Genomic DNA, 19,696 nt, shown 5'->3' with positions numbered 1-19,696 from the left:
CATTGACTTTCAATCCGTGTTTTCTTTAAAAAACTTTGGAGAGAGACCAAGTCCTTGACTTGGGTTAGAAAGGACTTTCATAGACCTGAATCTCAAAATGCTTAAATTACTGAAATAACAAACAGTAAGAAGTCCAGACCTTCTCCACATTTGGAATCGTTGTTCTTCCCATAGTCTTGTGTCTGTTTCATCAAATATGAGTTGATTATGTTTCAATAAGAAAGGCCACTGAAACATAAAGCTGGGTGATTTAAAGTCATCTTTCGAGGCTTGACAGTCAGTGAATGTTTTATTCTCCTCTGTTGCTATGTCACAAGGACAAACGTAGATCTGATTATAAAATGCAATTGTGTTCCTCTCCGTATTCTACACAGAAAGTGTTATTAAGCCGTGGTGACCTTTGCTCACAAGAAACGTGGTTGGCGAGTCACAGAAAGTGTGAACAATTGCTCCCCCATGAAGCCCTGCTCCTGTGAATGGAGAGACGTCTTTTGGTAAAATGTAGCCCTCTGGGAGGATTTAGGAAGGTTGAATACTGAGAAGTAAAGTGATGTGGGTCTTACGGATGGTTGTTGTGAAGTAGATCATTTGTCTAAATCCCAAACCCTGAAATGGCTATCTCTATGAAATGGAACATAGCTTTTATGATATGAATATTCAGTGACCTGACATCAATAAAAAGAGGAATAAAAAGAAGAAAAGCACATAGGTCAATTACATTTTTCCCACCTGGAGAGGTCTTTGCCGCTGAAGCTTGGCATGTCTCTGGACGCAGAGCATCCTTCTGGTGTGTGCTTCAGGCATTGTGCGCAGGTGTCTGGTTCCCATTGTGCTGCCAGTGGGCTGGGGGGCCACTTGCTGATGGAGCTCATTGGCAGCTCTTTGTGTATCTTCCTGCTCCCACGAAGCATCATGTCTTTATCTTCTTCCTTCACTGCCTACCTCAGGCACAGCAGGGGGATTGGATCCTCTAGCACCACCATGAACTTGAGAGCTTTGCCTCTGCTCTTAAATCTTGCCAAAAGCTTAATTGACACGTTTTCTTGAAAATTCTTTTTTACGTTATAACTAAATCTTTTGGAGCTTTTTCCAGGTTCCTTTGTTGGAGTTTTCTCTTACTTGCTGTGAATTTGCTCTTAGTTCTCAATTCGTGGAAGTATCAAATTTGGTCTGTCTTTTATTCATGGTTAATTTTACGTTATTCATTATCCATTGATATTGTAACTCCTTTAAGCATATTTAATGGTGGTACACGTCATGCCAAACACGTCTGAGTTTCTCAGATCCATCTGAAGCAGAGAGGATGAAAAAAAAAATCAGCATCTTCACTTTTCCAGAGGAAGGGGGGCCAGACCTTCTAATATTGTAAAATGTGTGAAATCATTGCTGTCTCCAACCACAAGATTGTTTCAGCATCCATGAGGCAATTTTATGTGTTTTTGGAATGAGATCCTTTAGTTTCTCTCTGTATTACACTTAGTGTCTGATAAACAGTCCCTACTGTCTACACTTTTTTCCTGTTAGTAGTCTAAAGACTTCATTCTCACAAACTGTACCAGTTGACTTTTATCTCCCCTGTTATAATAAGTAGTTTGATGTCTGTTATAAGTAGCCTTGCCAGTAATGTTCGAGAATCATCAGGTTCACTAAAATCCCTTTGGGCTGAAATGTTTTCAGTATTCCTGCTCACCTCATTGTGTTCAACCAGCCCTTCTAAGCTTTCTTTAATGTTTCCATTGATTTCCTTCCTAAGTCACAGTCCCTATGACCAGTCCTGCCATTGCAGGTGCACTCAGAGTTCACCCTGGTGGATCACAGGTTCTCATGTCTATCAAGTGAAGTGGGATGATATTGTAAAGAAGAAATACGTTAAGTCCGTATGGCTGGCATCTCATGAAACTCACTTGGCATGTGGGCTAACATGCTTTCATGATTTTATAGTCTTTGTTTTTAAAAAATGTTTGAAAACATTGTGGTAAAATATACATAACATGTAATTTACCATTTTAACCATCTTATGAAAAGGTATACACTTCAGTGGCATTCACACTGTTGTGCAACCATCACTACTATCCACTTCGAGGACTTTTTTCATCTCGTAAGATGGGAACCCGCTACTCATTAAACAATAACTCCTCTTTCCTCCCTTCCCCCAGCCCCTGGCAACTATCATTCTACTTTCTGTCTCTATGAATTTGACTATTCTAGGTATCGTATATAGGTGAGGTAATATACAGTATTTGTCCTTTTGTGACTGGCTTATTTCACTTCACATACTATCTTCAAGGTTCATCCATGTTGTAGCATGTGTCAGAATTTCTTTCCTTTTTAAGGTTGCATAATACTTCACGCTAGGTGTATACCACATTTTCTTTATCCATGCATGCGTTGATGCACAATTGGGTTGTTTCCTCCTTTTGGCTATTGTGAATACTACTGCTATGAATGTGGGTGGGCAAATATCTTTTCACATCCTTGCTTTCAATTCTTTTGGGTATATATCCAAAAGTGGAATTGTTGGATCAGATAGTAATCCTATTTTTAATTTTTTGAGGAACTGCCATACTACTTTCCACAGTGTTGCACTGTTTTATATTCCCACCAGCAGCGCACAAGAGTTCCGATTTCTCCGCATCTTCACCAATAGTTATTTTCCGTTTTTTTGATAATAACCATCCTGACGAATGGGAAGTGGTGTCTCACTGTGGTTTTGATTTGTATTTCCCTAATATTAGAGATGTAAAGCCATCTCTTCATGCGCTTATTAGATATTTGTATATTTTCTTGGAAGAAATTCCTATTCAAGTCCTTTGCCCATTTTTAAATTGAGTTGTTTGTTTGTTTTGTTGTTGAGTTGTAGGAGTTCTGTTTATATTCTTGATATTAACCCTTTGTCAGACATATAATTTGCAAATATTTTGTTTCATTCCAAGAGCTGCCTTTTCACTTTGTTGATAGTACAAAAGTTGGATGCATAAAAGTTTTAAATTTTGATATAGTCCAATTTACCTATTTTTTTCTTTGGCTGCTTCTGCAGCCTTTGTCTTTTTAGATTCAATCTTTTATAGTGTTTTTATCTTGAAAGAATAATCTTGGTTATTTTACTCTTTCCTCAAGATTCATGTTATAGACCTTTACTTAACCTCACTGCTAAGCATGCTTTTCACTCTCACAGACACTAAAATCTAGCCTGGAGTGTTGCTCCACGCGGAAGGTGAGTGGGCAGGCTGCAAGGGACCTTACATCCCCATGCTTTTACTTAGGCTTTCTCTAGGTTGAAGTTGTGTTATAAACAATAACGTATGATTTGGTTTGTTGGATAGCCTCAGAATTCCACTTTCTTTTCCATCCATGTATTCACTGTTCATTGGTGCTTGTATTTTCTATTTGTGCAGTTACTTTTCTATTAGTGTTATCTGAAAAATTAATGAGTATTCTAGATACCCTCATCTAGGTCAGGGTTTTTTTAACTTCTTTCTTTAAAGCACTTGAACCCCTTTTCTAACAAAAGCTTAAGTAGAAGCTCAGTACAGTGGGTAAGAGCAGTGGTTACTCAGGAGCAGGGAATGAAGATGTTCAGCTCACTGCTTTCCCTCCTCCAGCCCTTGAACCTTTCCCTTTGAACCTGGATGGAGGCTCTGTGGAGCCGAGTTTGCTCAGGACAGAAAAGCCTGTTGATAAGGCAGGAGATGAATTACAGTCATTCACTTCCCACTTCTCCAGTCCTACTTACATCAAAGCAATTCAACTTTTGTATGGTAAATGTATTTAGGAATCCATGTACTATTCAGCTTAAACTACAGGGTTCTCTCAAACTGGAAATCAAATAAACAAACATCCCCCCACCCCCTCAAAACAACCAGGTTTCTCTGCCTGAAATTGTTGTTCAGAAGCCTCCAATCGACTTTACTGACCAAAACGATAACCCACACATGCCAAGGACTTGTAACCATGATACATGATACACTTCTTGGGACACCCCATTGTGCATAGTGACCCATTTTATTGATGAGTATTTCACATAGGAAGATTCAAAAGCCAGAGGAGAGTCCCCTGGTAAGGAGGCCACCTACTGAGACACAGGAAACTTAATTTTGATCCACAGACATTTTAAACTAGAAAGGAACTTGGAGATCGGTAGCCCAAGAGGCAGCAAGAGTGGTGTGTTTGGTTTGCACAGAATTTAAAAAATTAGTTGCCAGCATTAAAAAAACACCCAGCAGTGTTTATATAAACATTACAAATAAAGATAAAAATCTTGATTTTAGCCTGTCTTGGAAAAATCATAACATGTGACACTAGGCCCATGGTCCTGTATGGCACTGATGAATTACAGGAGGCCTTTAAAAACTCCCAGTGTCGGGCTTCCTTGGTGGCGCAGTGGTTGAGAGTCCGCCTGCCGATGCAGGGGACACGGGTTCGTGCCCCGGTCCGGGAAGATCCCACATGCCATGGAGCGGCTGGGCCCGTGAGCCATGGCCGCTGAGCCTGCGCCTCCGGAGCCTGTGCTCCGCAACGGGAGAGGCCACAACAGCGAGAGGCCCGCGTACCGCAAAAAAAAATTAAAAAAAAATAAAATAAAATCCCAGTGTCCAGTCTGCATCCCAGACAAATTAAATGATATTCTCTGTGGTTAGCACTCAGACGTCAGTATATATTTAAAAAATTGTACTCAAAACACATGACAGTGATTATCATCTAAGTCATTTTAAGCGTACAGTTTAGTGTTTTAAGTGTATTCACATTGTTGTGCAACAGACTTCTAGAACTTTTTCATCTTGCAGAACTGAAACTCGCTACCCATTAAACACTAATTCCCCCACCCTCCTTCTTCCAGCCCTTCCTTGGCAACCACTTTTCTACTTTCTGTTTCTATGATTTTGAGTACTCTACATACTTCATATGAGAGGAATCATACAGTATTTGTCCTTTTGTGACTGGCTTATTTTGCTTAGCATCATGTCCTCAGGATTCATCCATGTTGTAGCATTTGACAGGATTCCCTTCTTTTTTTTTTAAGGCTGTATAATATTTCATTGTTTGTATGTCCATTCATCTGTGAAGGAATATTTTGTTTGCTTCCACCTCCTGACTATTGTGAATAATGTTGCAGAGTGTGCAGATTTATTTCTGAGATCCTGCTTTGAATTATTTTGCATATAAACCCAGAAGTGGGATTGCTGGATCATATGGTAATTTTATTTTTAATTTTTTGAGGAACTTCTGTACTATTTTCTATAGTGGCTGCACCATTTCTCATTCCCAGCAAGAGGGCACAGGGTTCTAACCTCTCCGTGTCCTCTCCAACACTTGTTATTTCTGTTCTTTTGACAGTGGCCATCCCAATGGGTGTGAGATAATGTCTCATTGTGGCCTTGATTTGCATTTCTCTTAAGTTTAGTGATGTTGAGCATCTTTTCATGTGCTTGTTGGCCATTTGTATATCTTCACTGGAGACTTGTCTATTCAAGTTCTTTGCACTTAAAAAATCAGTTATTTGTGGTTTTTTTTGTTGAGTTGTGGAAGTTCCTCAGATATTTTGGATATTAATCCCACATTAGATATAAGATTTTCAAATATTTTTCCCATTCCAGTAGGTTGCCTTGTCATTCTGTTGATTGTTTCCTTACCTGCATGGAAGTTTTAAAATTTGATGTAGTCCTATTTGTCTACTTTTGCATTGTTGTATGTGCTTTTAGTATCGTATCCCAGAAATTATTGCCAAATGTAATGTTCTAAAATTTTTACCCTATGCTTGCTTCTAGGAGTTTTATAGTTTTGGTCCTGTACTCCTTTCTTTCTTTTTTTTTTTTTGCGGTACGCGGGCCTCTCATTGTTGTGGCCTGTCCTGTTGTGGAGCACAGGCTCCGCACGCGCAGGCTCAGCGGCCATGGCTCACGGGCCTAGCCGCTCCGCGGCATGTGGGATCGTCCCGGACCAGGGGAACGAACCCATGTCCCCTGCATTGGCAGGTGGACTCTCAACCACTGCACCACAGGGAACCCCTGTACTTCGTTCTTTAATTTATTCTTTTGCAAGTAGATATCCAGTTTTCCAATATCATTTGTTTAAGAGATTGTGTTTTCCCCATTGTGTATTTTTGGCACCTTTGTCAAAAATCGTTTGGCCATATAAGCAAGGGTTAATTTCTAGGCTCTCTACTCTGTTAAACTGGTCTAAATGTTTTTCTACAAGTACCATACCACTTTGATTGCTGTTGCTTTGTACTGTGTTTTCAAATCAGGAAGTGAGAGGCTTCTAACTTTGTTCTTTTACAAGATTGTTATGGCTACTTGAGGCTCCATAAGAATCATAAGATATTTTTCTGCTACTGGGATTTTGATCAGAATTGCATTCAATTTGTAGATTTCTTTGGGTAGCGTGGCCATTTTAACGATATTCCAATCCTTGAGCATGGGATGTCTTTCCATTTATATACAAATACAATCTTCCTTGATATCTTTAAGCAGTGTGTTGTAGTTTTCAATGTACAAGTTCTTCACCTTCTTGGCTAATTTTATACCTAAGCATTTTCTCCTTCTTGATGCTGCTGTAAGTGAGATTATTTTCTTAATTCTCTTTCAGATTGATCATTGTTAATGTATAAAAATGCAACTGCATTGTGTTTGTTAATTTTGTATTCTGCAACTTTGCTAAAATTATTTCTTGGGTTCAGCAGGTTTGTTTGTGTGTGTGTGTGTGTGTGTAATCTTTAGGAATTTTTGTGCCTAATATGTCATCTGTAAACAGAGATCATTTTACTTCTTCCTTTCAAATTTGGATGCCTTTTATTTTATTTTTTTGTGTGTCTGATTTCTCTGGCTAGGACATTTAGTACTATGTTGAATAGTAGTGATGAGAGTGGGTATCTTTTCCGTCTTCCTGGTCTTAGAGGAAAAGCTTTAAGTCTTTCACTGCCGAGTATGATGTTAGCTGTTGGTTTTTCATATATGGCTTTTATTATGTTGAAGTACTTTCCTTCTATTAATAGTTCGCTGTGTTTTTATCAGGAAAGGGTGTTAAACTTTTGTCAAATGTTTTTTCTACATCAGTTGATATAATCACGTGGTTTTGTCTTTCCTTCTGTTAATTTGCTGTATTACAATGATTGATTTTCATATGTTTCATCATCACTGCATTTCATTTGGGCATGGTGTATAGTACTTTTTTTTTTTTTTTTTTTTGCGGTATGTGGGCCTCTCACTGTTGTGGCTTCTCCCGTTGCGGAGCACAGGCTCCGGACGTGCAGGCCCAGCGGCCATGGCTCACGGGACCAGCGGCTCCGCGGCATGCGGGATGCTCCCGGACCGGGGCACGAACCCGTGTCCCCTGCATCGGCAGGCGGACTCCCAACCACTGCACCACCAGGGAAGCCCGAGGGCTGTCACTTTTGTTCAGTTACATGAACATGGTGACAGGCAAGCATAAATGCAGAGATGGCATTCCTGTGCTGGTATGGGGAAAAGGAAGAGAGGCCACTGGTCAGGACATTGTTTTACCTAGGGAGGAAGAAGATCCAGTACTTTGGTAATTTATTTAAGCTTTTTTTTTTTTTTGCGGGATAGAGGAGCAAGTAGGGGAGCTCATACTTGAAGCCGAATCCGGCCTCCGTACCCTGACACTGAATTAAATCTCAAGACAGAGTTGTGGGTGAAGTAGAAAAGAATAGCTTTATTGCTTTGCCAGGCAAAGGGGGCTAGAGCAGGCGATTGCCCTCAAAACTCTGTGTCCCTGACCTGGAGAGGGTAGTGAGGAGTTTTATAGTAATCGTTCAAAGAGGAGAGCATGATCAGCTCATGGACATTTCCCTGATTGGTTGGTGGTGAGGTACGTGGGTGTCAGCATCATCAACCTTACGGTTCCAACTGGTTCTGGGGTCTGCGTGTTTGTGGGTAGCACACCATTAACTTCTCCCACCTAGTGGGGGTTTCAGTATCTGCAAAACAGCTCAAAGATATTGTTATGTGTATCCCTTAAGGGGGAACCAAGACCCTGCCAGAAGGCTGCACTAGTGTTTCTTTTGACTATTCCTCCCTTGTCTCGCATCCCCTCCCTTCTCTAATTAGCAACTGTTTGAACCTGCTCCTTGGAACTCAGGGAAGGTCATGGAGGCTGAATGAAGCCTATTTCCTGTAATCAAGAAATGGGGGACACCGATACAGGCTTTGTGCCCAGGAGCCCACAGGGTCCTGCTAGGGATCATACTCAGTGCAAGGAGATGTGGAAAATCCAGAGATAAGGAATCATGGCCTCTTACTTTCCAAGGGCTCCTACTCTATGTTGTGGGGGAAATCAGACGCATTCATTAAGAGTCTGCCCGATTGAAGGATGTGAAAAGAGTTATCACAGAGGTACAACTAACATGCTGGGAAAATGTGTGGTCCATTCTCACTGGGATATCTGGAAGGGCTTCCTGTAGAAAGTGGGATTTTAATTGAACTTAAAAACAATTTGTACTTTGAAAAATTATACTCTTGAAAGAAATGAGTTGAGCAAGCGCCTGTCCTCTGATGGAGGGAGGGAAGTCTGGCCTAGTTGAGTGGAGGCGGGAAGGTGAGTGTTACGCTTAGTCTGGAAAACTCGGCAGGGTCTTCAACCCTACGGGGCTTTGAACGTTCGGTTGACTCTTTTCGGTTTTCTTCTTCTCGCATTGGGAAGCCATTTAAGATTTAAGCAGGGGAATAATATTCTTAAAGAAAATAACTATGACCAGGATGAATTGAAGGGAGGGAGAAACGACATACTCATTTATCTACAATTTGGGGAAGAGAGGAAGATTATCTCTAATTCATTAGATGTGCATTGTATCAGCAGGAGGGAAATAAGCAGCATATCTTGATACATAAATCCTCCTCCCATATATGCATTCTTTTTCACCAGGGAGCAAGTATTTGGCAGCCAAGTTATCTTTAAAGTAATACTAAGAAAGCTATTTGGAATAAATGTTTCAGAACCATTTGTTACTTTGCACAGACCTATGAGCAAGTAGGATTGAGCTAAAGCATTTACAGTGGTATGTGGTTCTGCAGGGGCCGCCACCCTATTATATATACTTATATCTTGGCTAAACTCCAGCTGTTGCCACTGCTATTAGTCAAAGAACTGAAGTGTCAACGAGCTAATCAAAATAGCAAAGTGGGAGTCAAGAGTTTTTCCGCCTGTTTCCTAAAGTCTTAGGAAGATTGTTTCCTTTTTATTCCTTATATTCAGAACCTAAAAGCCTCCCAGACATCTAATCTTTACTAGGTCAAACATTTCAAAAGGCAGTGGGATTATTTTCCAGTTGCTTTTCAGTTTAAGGCAAGTGTTTTAGGGGCTTCCAAAGCCTCCCTCCTGAATCCATTTATGAAAAAAAAAACAAAAACAAAAAATGAAAGGCATTATTAACCCAACTACATTGTCTTGGTGTAAAAATCCTAACATATAGCATAGTGGGAAAAGGTTCTGAATCATGACCTAAGAGATGTGAGTTCTAGACCCAGTTTTGTGAATGCATAGCTTGGTGGTTTTGTCAAGTCTCCTATTTAACAGGGAGGGATTAGAATTTTTCTGTATGGTTTCTGTACTATTCAGTAGTATTGTTCACAATTACTTTTGCCTAAGGAGTTTAGAAAATGGAGAGACACATGATAATGTTGCAGGAAGAGGGACCTCTTCCAGGGCCCAAGAGTGGGCTCTTGTCTACCACTCAGAAAAGAATTTTCTGAGGAGACACACGTGCTGACAAAGCAACAGACTTTATTGGGAAGGGGTGTCCGGGTGCAGAGCAGGAGGGGAAGGGAACCCAGGAGAACTGCTCTGCCATGTGGCTCGCAGTCTCAGGTTTTATGGTGATGGGGTTAGTTTCTGGGTTGTCTCCGGCCAGTCATTCTGACTCAGGATCCTTTCTGGTGGTGCACACATTGCTCAGCTAAGATAGGTTCCAGAGAGAAGGATTCTGGGAGGTTGGTAGGACATATGGACAGGAGTCTCCTCTCTCCTTTTGACCTTTCCCTAATTCTTCCGGTTGGTGGTAGTTGGTTAGTTCCGCGTTCCTTACCAGGACCTCCTGTTTTAAGATAGCTCGTGAAAGTGGTTACTGTCGGGCCTGGTCAGGGCAGGCAGTTTTGGGCAGTGGTTTCCCTAAAAATAAGATTGTGGTCAACAATTCTGGGTGGAAGTGATGTGTGTTACTTTTGGGCGAGAACTCACACTGCCAGTGTGAGGCTCCAGAATTCTTTCTCTCTACAAAGATGACTGAGAGAGGTGGCTTTGTCAAGCTGGGGGCAGGAATAAGGAAAACGAAGAGCAGAACTCCTAGGCAGCCCATGATGGGCATGTACAACGAGCGGGAAATGAACCTTTGTTGTTTTAAACCACTGAGATTTGGAGGAATTATTCAAGCTTATTCCTTTTTGTTTGTTTGTTTGTTTGTTTGTTTTGCAATATGCGGGCCTCTCACTGCTGTGAGAGGAAGATAATAACAACGACAGGTAGCAAAACCTCTAAAATGGAGACTATACTCCATTATAGCCAATTAATGGGAGTGGGAAGCTCGGGCTGACTGTCCAGGACATAGAAATAAAAGCTGAGGATGCTCTGAGGCATCTCTTGGATCTCTATAAGCCTCCATCATTTCTGCTGAGTAGGGTTGACAGATAAAATATAGGCTCTTCAGTTAAATATGAATGTCAGAAAAACAACGAGTACATTTTTAAGGTAAGTATGCCCCAAATAGTACATAGGATCTACTTATACTAAAAGTGATGACTTATTATTCATGTGAAGTTCAAGTTTAACTGGGTATCCTGTATTTTTATTTAGTAAAGGTGACAGCCCTACTGATGATCCACAATGAAGGCAGTTCAGGAACGGTACACGCTGGCTCTCGGACAGTCAGAAATGGCTTCAGCAGATCCAGGTACAGTATGAAATTCTTTTTGGATGTAGCGCAGAAGCCTTGGCCAGCCCTTGACTGCAAGTACTGCCTCGGGTTTCCCTGAGGTGGGGTAAACCTTCCTCTTAATGTCCTTTTGGTAAGTCTGGAAGACCATATCCAAGGGCAGCCCCAAAGTCAGTTTCATCCTCACAACCATGTTTCCAATTCCTGGAATTGGCTGCATGTGACTCACAAGAGATGAGGAGGTTTGTGAAAATTGGGAGTGTCATAGCTTGAACCCTTTGTAGGTAAAGTTTTGGTGCTCTGAGAGTCTTAACAGGAGAAATGTGAAAGACTCCAGGTCCCCAGGTAGATAGAAACAATCCTGTTTTACTTCTGTGTATGTGACAAGTCTCTGATAGTTCACAGAGCAAATATCTGGTCTTAGAAAGACTGATCCAAGCTTGGATGTTTCTGGTGACAAGGCAAGGTCGTGAGTCTGAAATTGACCTTTTATGGTTGAGGAGACAATAAGGTGGTCAGAAGGTCAATCATGGAGGAGACGTTGGCTTCATCCATTGTGCAGGCTTGTATATGTGTTTCTATGTAGATTGTGTTTCAAAGGTGGAGCTTGTTTACAAGTATGAACATTCTCTGACGTCCTTTTTGGACCTTCATACCCAGAGCTAGAGCAGTGCCGAGGCTCTAGAAATGCCATGGATATTCTGAGCTGTCAGTGGCATTTCCCCGGTACTGTTCCCTTGGTGCTGCTCCTTGAAATGTCCAAAGGGATTATCATGTGTCTTGTGGCGGGTCCTAGCATTGTGAAAGGAAGCTGCTGCACCTGGCTCAGAGGATTTCGGATGTGGTGGGAGGAGTAGTAGTACTACGACTATAAATTGTATCACAGCATATCTATTCCATCTTGAGAGTGGGGTTGGGGGGTTATGAAGGGGGGCTTTTATTGTACTTTTATACATTGTACCCTTGAAACTAATTCAATTTTTTAAAATTAATTAATTTATTTTGGGCTGCATTGGGTCTTTGTTGCTGCTAGCGGGTGTTCCATAGTTGCAGTGAGCGGGGGCTCCTCTTGGCTGTGGTGCACGGGCTTCTCATTGCAGTGGCTTCTCTTGTTGCGGAGCATGGGCTCTAGGCACTCAGGCTTCCGTAGTTGTGGCACGTGGGCTCGGTAGATGTGGCACACGGGCTCTAGAGCGCAGGCTCAGTAGTTGTGGCGTGCGGGCTTAGTTACTCCATGGCACGTGGGATCTTCCCAGACCACGGCTCGAACCCATGGCCCCTGCATTCACAGGCATACTCTTAACCACTGCTCCACCAGGGAAGCCCAACAATTCAGTTTTTTATAAAGAGAAGATTCCTAATATTATTCCAAAATTTTAAAAATATGTAGTTGGATAACACTATGAAAAATTAACTGATATATTCTTTTATTATTTCTCTTTGCTCCCTGGATTTTATTCTTCATCCAGTCAGCTAGGCACTGTGAGTTCACTGCATTAGGAAGGTAAAGGCTCAGCAGAAATGAGGGAGAAAAAAAGAAAATTCTCAGATTTGGAATGTTCAAAACAGAGGCCACAGTAGAACAGGTGAGAATTCTGAGAACAAAAAATAAATGTCGTCTCAAATGTAAAAAAGTATTCTCTGCACTGGGAGGCAGGACAGGGAGGGAGGGAAGGACTGAAGGAGAGAGATCAGTGTGGCCAGGGACATGGAAACTGTGCTTGAGGACGATATGCCCAGGAAGAGAATCAGAATCTGGAGAAGATTCAGCCTGCACGTGATCATTGCCTCCAGCCAGCACCCTCATCTCAGACCTCGGGAAATTCAGAGAGAGAGTGGGAGTAAGTCAGGAGGGCCACGTGCATAGTCTGTGTGGCAGGGGTTGTTGCCATTCCCTATTTGTGAGGAGTCCCCAGCAATTCCAAGGCCTCCTTCTGGAAAATGCTGGCGGACGTCTCTAGTGCTTATGTGAAAGCTTGTTTACAAACCTTGAAAGATACAGATGTAGATGACTGATAGACAGATGCATAGATAGAAAAATGTAATTAACTAAAACATCCAGGAAAGGTTTGGAAAATGCCCTTTATTGCATAGGACGTTCCTATTGTCATATGATGTTAGACTGAGTGCCGGTCCCTTCATCCTCCTTCAGACCACGGCATTCTGTCTGCTACTCTCCCGAGGGTCCTTTCTTCTCCCTGGAAGGGATAAAGCAAATGAGGTAGAACAGGAAGAGACAAGAAGCACTCCAAGCTCTGCTGGTCAGGGTTACCCTCCAGCATTGCCTTAATGCTCAGAGCCACACACACCACAGTGAGCTTGGCTCCAGATCAACTACCACGCAACGAAGGTTCTGGAACATTTCCATATCTCGGGGGACCTCATTTCCACGTGACTCTCTTTCATATTCCCCTTTGTCACAGAAGGCTAGGTACAGTGGTCAGGGTGAGATCTCGGCTCAGGCCCAAGCCTCTCAGACCTCAAAGTTCTGGTCCTGCAAGGGCCCCTGTCCTCTCTTGAGACCACTCCTGGCTCTCTCTGCCGAGAAGGAGCTGCTGGCAGTACGTCCTCTAAGAGTTGAGGTCCATCGTGCAGACCCTGAGAAAACTCCTAGGAAAAGGCTCCACCTTCTTATTTACGTCAACAGAGGTCAATGCCTTTGGAAGTGCTGGGTGTGTCCCAAGTTGATGCAACTGCAGAGCCATTAGGTAAACCAGCACATGTGTGCGGCCCCTTCCCTTAGACTCCTCTGGGCCCTTGTGACATAGGCTCAGAAGACTGCCAGCCTCAAGCCTTACCTCTTCCAAGGCCACACCGTCTCCAGGATCTTCTGTCCCATGAATCTCAGTTGCTGTGTGGAACTCAAAAGAGAGAAAAGACCCTGCCTGCGGGGTCTCTTCGGGCTGGGGCCTTCTAGCTTCTCCTCCTCGTCCTCCTCGTCCTCCTCGTCCTCAGAGGTGGTCTCGGGTCCCACACTGCCCTCCTCCTCAGGGGTGCTCTCGAATTCCACATTGGCCATCCACTGGGCGATGTTGAGATGAAAGAAACGGCAGGCGAACCCCTCCAGGACGCCGCCCTTCACGTGCTGCTGGAGGATCTCCGAGGTGTGGAAGACCCGGCAGCAGGCCATGCACCTGAAGCCGGTCTCCATGGTCACCATCCAGGCCGGTGTCTTGGCCCTGGGTGTCTCCTGGACTGCAGGTGACCCTGATGGGCTGCCTGGCTCTGCCCTTTCCTCATACTCTTTCTCCTCCCCAGTGGGCTCACTGTCAGACAGGAGGCTTTCGGTGAACACATCAGAGGGGTAAGTGCCTACTGTGCACGCATCCTCAGGAAGGGTCCCTTCTTCTATCGTCAGCTGCTTTTCAGGCAACTCCAAGGGTTTCTTTGTCTTCCAGGAGACAGCTACACCCTTGTTCACTTGTACCTGCATGTAGTATATTTTCATGCCCCTTTCCTCTTTGTCTGGGTGCAGATAGTGCTTACAGGGTGAAGAGGGTGAGGAGGAGACACAGTGTGATGGGGGAGCAGTCTCCCCTTTTTCCTGAACCTGGGCTAGGGGTGCTTTAGGCTGGGCAGTGTCTCGATGTGATCTCCGGATTCCTGAAAAAGGAAATTAAAAACATAATAACATGCATGGGCCGTGCCAGAAGCTGAGGGAGCAGGTGTGGTAGACGAGAGAGGGACATTTGCATGACGTAGCTATGTCGTGAGCTTGGTGTCTGTTGGCCGTAGGACGGAGCGGTGTATCTGGTGTCATCTGTGGGCTTTTCATGTGCGTGTGGGGGGATACTGGAGCGGTGTCTGTATACAGGGGTGTGGAGTATGGTGGTGAGGGCTGTGGTATGTGAGCGACGCGGGTGGATGCGTGTACGACGAGGAGTGTGGTGCATTACTTGTGGAATGGGGCTGTGGTGCTTGGGGTTTCTGTGTGCACTGAGAAGGGCTGTGCCTGGAGGGCGGATGTATGTGTGAGCTCTGTGGACCTGAGCTGGATGGTCCTGCTCTCAGGCTGGAGATCTATGATGTAGAACTCTGTCCTTCTCTGGAATCAAAGGCAAAGACAAACCCTACATTTGCCTCTGAAGATGCTTAATCTGGTCCCTCTTCCCTCCACCTCAAGCCCAGACCTTTCCGGCCCCTGCTCCTTGAATTCAACACCATGGTAGTACCAGGATTCACACACCCCCGCCCCAGACTCAGCTGGGATCCACGCCCTCGTAACAGCTCAGCCATCCTGCCCAGGCTCCTCCACAGAGCCCTCATCACCTCTGATGACCCTGGGTTTCCTCTCAGCCTCACTGGGATCTGTGTGCCTCCTGCCTCACAGCCAAGCACCCCCTCACCTGAGGAGCCCCGCGCCCTTACCAGCGTAAATGAGCTTGCGCGGAGAAGCAGCACAGGAGAAGTATGTAGAGGCAGAGGAGACCTCCCCTGCCCCTGGGCTGCAGCCTTGGGCCACCACAGTGGATCCAAGGTGAGGGGGATCCTCTTGTGACTTCGAGATTCCTGAGGGAGGAATGAAAGGCTCAGGGTGGGTTCATCAGTCCTCTGTCCACAAATACTTACCGAGTGTCTGGCACGTGTCAGGTGCAGTGAATACACACAGTTGAGAGTGTGGTTCCCAGTGGATACTCCAGTATTTAATTCAAATCAGTACTTACTCTATCACTGTCTTGTTGGTAATGTAGGCCTCGGTGGTGACCGTAAGTATGTGGGAAGAGTGAGTGATGTGTATCAGTTAAGTCTGTGGTAAGTGTGGGGTTGGCATGGGGAGCACGGTGGAGATGTGTCTTATCTGTGTCTGTGGCCTTTGTGTGCATGGTTTCTGTTCACAAGTCAGGAATTCTGGGACATGTAACTTTTCCTCATTACATGGTGTGGCTTGTATTTATGGTGTGTGTTCATTCATTCATTCACCAAGATTCAGTAAGCAGCTACTCCTGTGTATCCGGCACTCTTGCATTGTTGTAGTCTCTGGTAACGCTGCACATTCTAGTAGAGGAAGACACACACTAAACAAAAATACAATTAATATATAATACCTGAGCTGGTGGTAAGTATATAAGGGTTGCCAGACTAAGCGAAGAAAAATACAGGGCACCCAGTTAAATTTCAGTTTCAGATAAACCCAGAATAATTTTTTAGTGTAAGTATTCCCATGCAGTATTTGGCCTGACTTAGTTTTACTGTAAGTATGGCCCATACAATATTTGGGACATACTGATACTGAAAAATTACTTGTTCTTTATCTGGAATTCAAATTGAACTGGATAGCCCATATTTTCTCTGGCAACCCTGACATGGGTTAGTGAGACTGTGGTTTACTGTGGTTTGTACAAAGCGGGTCTGGCATTACTCAAGAATGTGTTACAAGTGTGGTGTGTATGACACGTGACTGGTTCTTTTAGAGGTATTTAGAGATGGCTGAAGTTAGGTGTGTTTGTGCGAGAGTTGAGGAGATATATATATATAGTGTGTGTGTGTGTGTGTGTCCTATATATATAGTGTGTGTGTCTATATACATATCTCATCTCCAGCGTTTGGTGTTGGAGGAGAGGACTGTGATACAGGTGGGTTGTATGAGAACGTAGTACAGGAGGGATGTGTGTATATACCTCCATGTGCTGTGTGTGGTTTAAATACGGAAGTTATATGTGGGGTGTGTGATATTTTTGCTGTATCAGAGTGTACATGGGTGTATGAGTTACTGTCTCATAAAACACACCTAACAAATGTTCTGTATACACTCTTACATACACCGAGTGTCAGCCAGGTCCAGGCAGGGTGACAAGAATTGTACCACGCAGAGTTTATATCTGATAAGCACTCTACCCCCATTCATCCTGCTCTTTTCTGCACTACCCCCTCCGCCCCCCCCCCACACACACACAGGAACATAGAGCAAAATATTCTGAATGGTCAGGGGCAGTCAATGCCTTCCCCAGCCTGTCCCAGCCACTGCCTGAAAATCTGCCTGCTGTCTAGACCTCCATTCCCAGGGCCCATCCTACAGTCTCCAGGGCCCTGGGCCTGGTAGGAGCTACTGGGCTCTAATCTGGGGCAGAGACCTCTAGCTGGATCTCTGGGGTGACCACCCCCTCCCAGGGCAAGCTACTCGCCTACATTTAATGCACGCAGGCACCACGTGGCCCGTGGCTCTCAGCGCTCCCCGCATGACCATGAGGACATTTCTCACCCTTGCCCACGCGGTCTCAGTCTCTGGAAAGCCCTTCCCTTCCCTTGGTCTCCTTTGGGAAATTGTTCCTGTTGAAGGAATAAAACCTCCTTGCTTTCAATATGACACCATCCCTAGGCAAACAATCGTCTTTCGAACTGCATTCCACTTGTCAAGATATTGTTCAACAGGGTCTTCAACTCATGGGGCTTCTCTTTCCACTTTGGTAAAAGAGGCCGAGCAACTCATGGGTCTCTCTCAGCATCCTTGCATCCTTCACATCCCCCACCTCATGACCCCAGCGAAAGATCCAAGAGAATAAGAGAGAAATCGGGGACTGAGAAAAGCTGCACCTCTAGGTCTGTGCAAGCAGGATGCAGCCTGCTGTGAGTCCGACAAAGCTCCAGGCCCGGCAGCCCCAGGAGAGAGTCCTCAGAGCAGCGGAGCTGACCTCCCATCTCCCAGGGGGCATCTGGCCGTTCTGTGCCGTCTCACACCACAGGGACGCTCCGGATGGATACGGCAGCATCAGTGAGACAAGGTCTCTCGCTCCCTGCTTCACAGGTGACACGTTCTCAGTCCCCCTCTTCCTAGAGAAGGTTCAGTTTGGCAGAAACCCATGTGCCCCAGCCAAGTTGCCCCCCACATACCTCCTCCGTTCTCGGCAGTTTCCTGGGACTCTTCATTTTCCAGATGTTTCCTCTTTTGTCGCCGTTTCATCATACCAACTAGAAGTCTCCCTTAGAAGATGCCTCAAGAGATGTCCAACTCCTCCTCTTCCCTACAGGTTGGCCCTTGTTGGCTCTTGGGCAATCCGTTGAAATGATTCAATACAAATAAAAATAGTCAAGTCGCCTAAATGGCTGAAAAACTGGTACCACTTATTGAACCAGCAGTGCTGCCTAGTGCTCACCAGGGCTGTTAAGTTTCCAAGGTTGCCAGGCGCACAGCAGGACTCTGTGACCTCAATGATGACATCGGAGCATTCTGTTGACCTAGGTACAGCACAGTCTCTGCAATAGCACAGGCCCCGTTTTCAAGAACAATTCCTGTTTCCCAGCCGAACCTTTCCCATGAAAGGGAAAGGTTCATACCACATCTATTATAAATTGTATCATACCATATCTATTATAAAATGAACATTTTGATTGGAGATCCTTTAATGTCTTATATAGAGATTTAATATTAATATTTTAAATGGTCTCCAGTTTCCCTGTGGATTATTGGCATTTTAAACTCTGCGCTTCTATTTTCCCTCAATACCTGTAATTTTGTCACGGCTATTTCTGTACTTAAAGATGAGTAACTATATAATTGATTTCTTCATTTTTTCCCATCTCTTTCCAAGGTACTGAATTTGACTGTATCTTACGAATGAGTGAAAAATGCTAGTCCTTGAGTCAGGACCTTGGGCCCTTTACCAAGTAACTCAACCTGTCTGGGCTTCAGCTTCTGTCTGTGCGATCGAGAGGCTTGGCCTAGCTGACTTTTCAAATGCTGTGTTTCTTTGATTCACTCTCACTTATTTTACTGATCTGCTACTTAAGAAGAGGGCCTGTTCTCATAAAGTAAGAACAGGCGTTTTTTAATCCTTGGGTTGGGCGGAGTTTAAGTGGTCGTACTCAGTTTGTTAGTTATATTTACTTTTACGTATGCTTAGCTCTAAATAATTTATATGGCTCTTGTGACTCTTTTTAGATCTTCTTTTTTTCTTATTTTCTTTTACAGTTTCTAATTTATTATCGCCAGTGTAGAGGAGCCTGATTGATTTTTAAAATGTATTGATCTTGTATGTGTGTGCCTTGTTGAACCGTCTTATTAGTTCCTGCTAGTTTATCTGTGGGTTCTTTTGGGTTTCCTAGATAAATGAACATATTAAATGTAAATAATGTGTTCTTTGGATAAAGTTTATTTTCTTGCATCTCTCTATATAGAAGCAATATGTTGAATTGATTTAAATATTTAAATACTTACATACCTGTTATCATAATCTAAGATTCTTTATCTTATTTTCTTTCAATCAATATTATCTTTTCAAGATTTATCCACATCAGTCCACAGCTTGAGGGTCAGGGAAGAGGCCAAATGAAGGTCAAGAAGGAAAGATGGAGTTTGAAGAGAAGACCTGAGTTAAGGGTGTCTTCTCAAGTCTTGATGACTGAAATGTAGCTCCAGTACCTGAAGTCCTGCTTGTTCTCAAGGCTGACCACGGGGCTGGGTGCACTCAGTGAAGGAACCGTATACACTTAGTATTTCCTTGCTTACTCACACTTGCCCTCCTCTGATACACACTCTGCAAGACTGATCTTCCCCTGAAACAACTTTTCACCTGCCACTGTCATCTCATGAACATTTGTTTCCCCTTCCTAGTGTCCCCCTAGAATGCCATTGCAGCCAATTCATAATTTGATAATCATGCTTCTTACCATAGTCTCAGCAACTTCTGATAAATTTTATTCACTTTATTCCATAGTCTTCACACATCAATAATCTTCCTTAGCTTCCTAGGTGCAGGTTAACCCATTCGGAATCATTTCTTTTTCTTTCTCTTCTTTGGCAAATCCTTTCCATCTTTTAAGGTCCTTTTCTTTTCTCTCTACCATCCTGCCTTCCTGAACTCTTTTTTTTTCCATTTA

At 43.8% G+C, this 19,696-nt stretch overlaps 1 protein-coding gene across 1 annotated transcript in view; it reads right to left on the bottom strand.

Moving 5' to 3' along the window:
• LOC309799165 (protein FAM170A-like) overlaps positions 1-17,780 on the bottom strand; it is a gene marked incomplete at both ends in the record, with an annotated part of 198,993 nt that extends 181,213 nt beyond the window's left edge. The window contains 2 exons of the mRNA XM_082612158.1: positions 15,251-15,391; positions 17,711-17,780. Coding sequence (XP_082468284.1) covers positions 15,251-15,391; positions 17,711-17,780 — 211 coding nt within the window. The remainder of the gene's footprint in view (positions 1-15,250; positions 15,392-17,710) is intronic.
• Between the last annotated feature and the right edge of the window lie 1,916 nt (positions 17,781-19,696).

Source organism: Mesoplodon mirus (assembly GCF_964341445.2).
Source record: "Mesoplodon mirus genome assembly, chromosome: 3".
Taxonomy (NCBI): domain Eukaryota; kingdom Metazoa; phylum Chordata; class Mammalia; order Artiodactyla; family Ziphiidae; genus Mesoplodon; species Mesoplodon mirus.
Note: the sequence above shows the minus strand (reverse complement) of the source record. Positions and strands in the feature narration are given on the sequence as shown.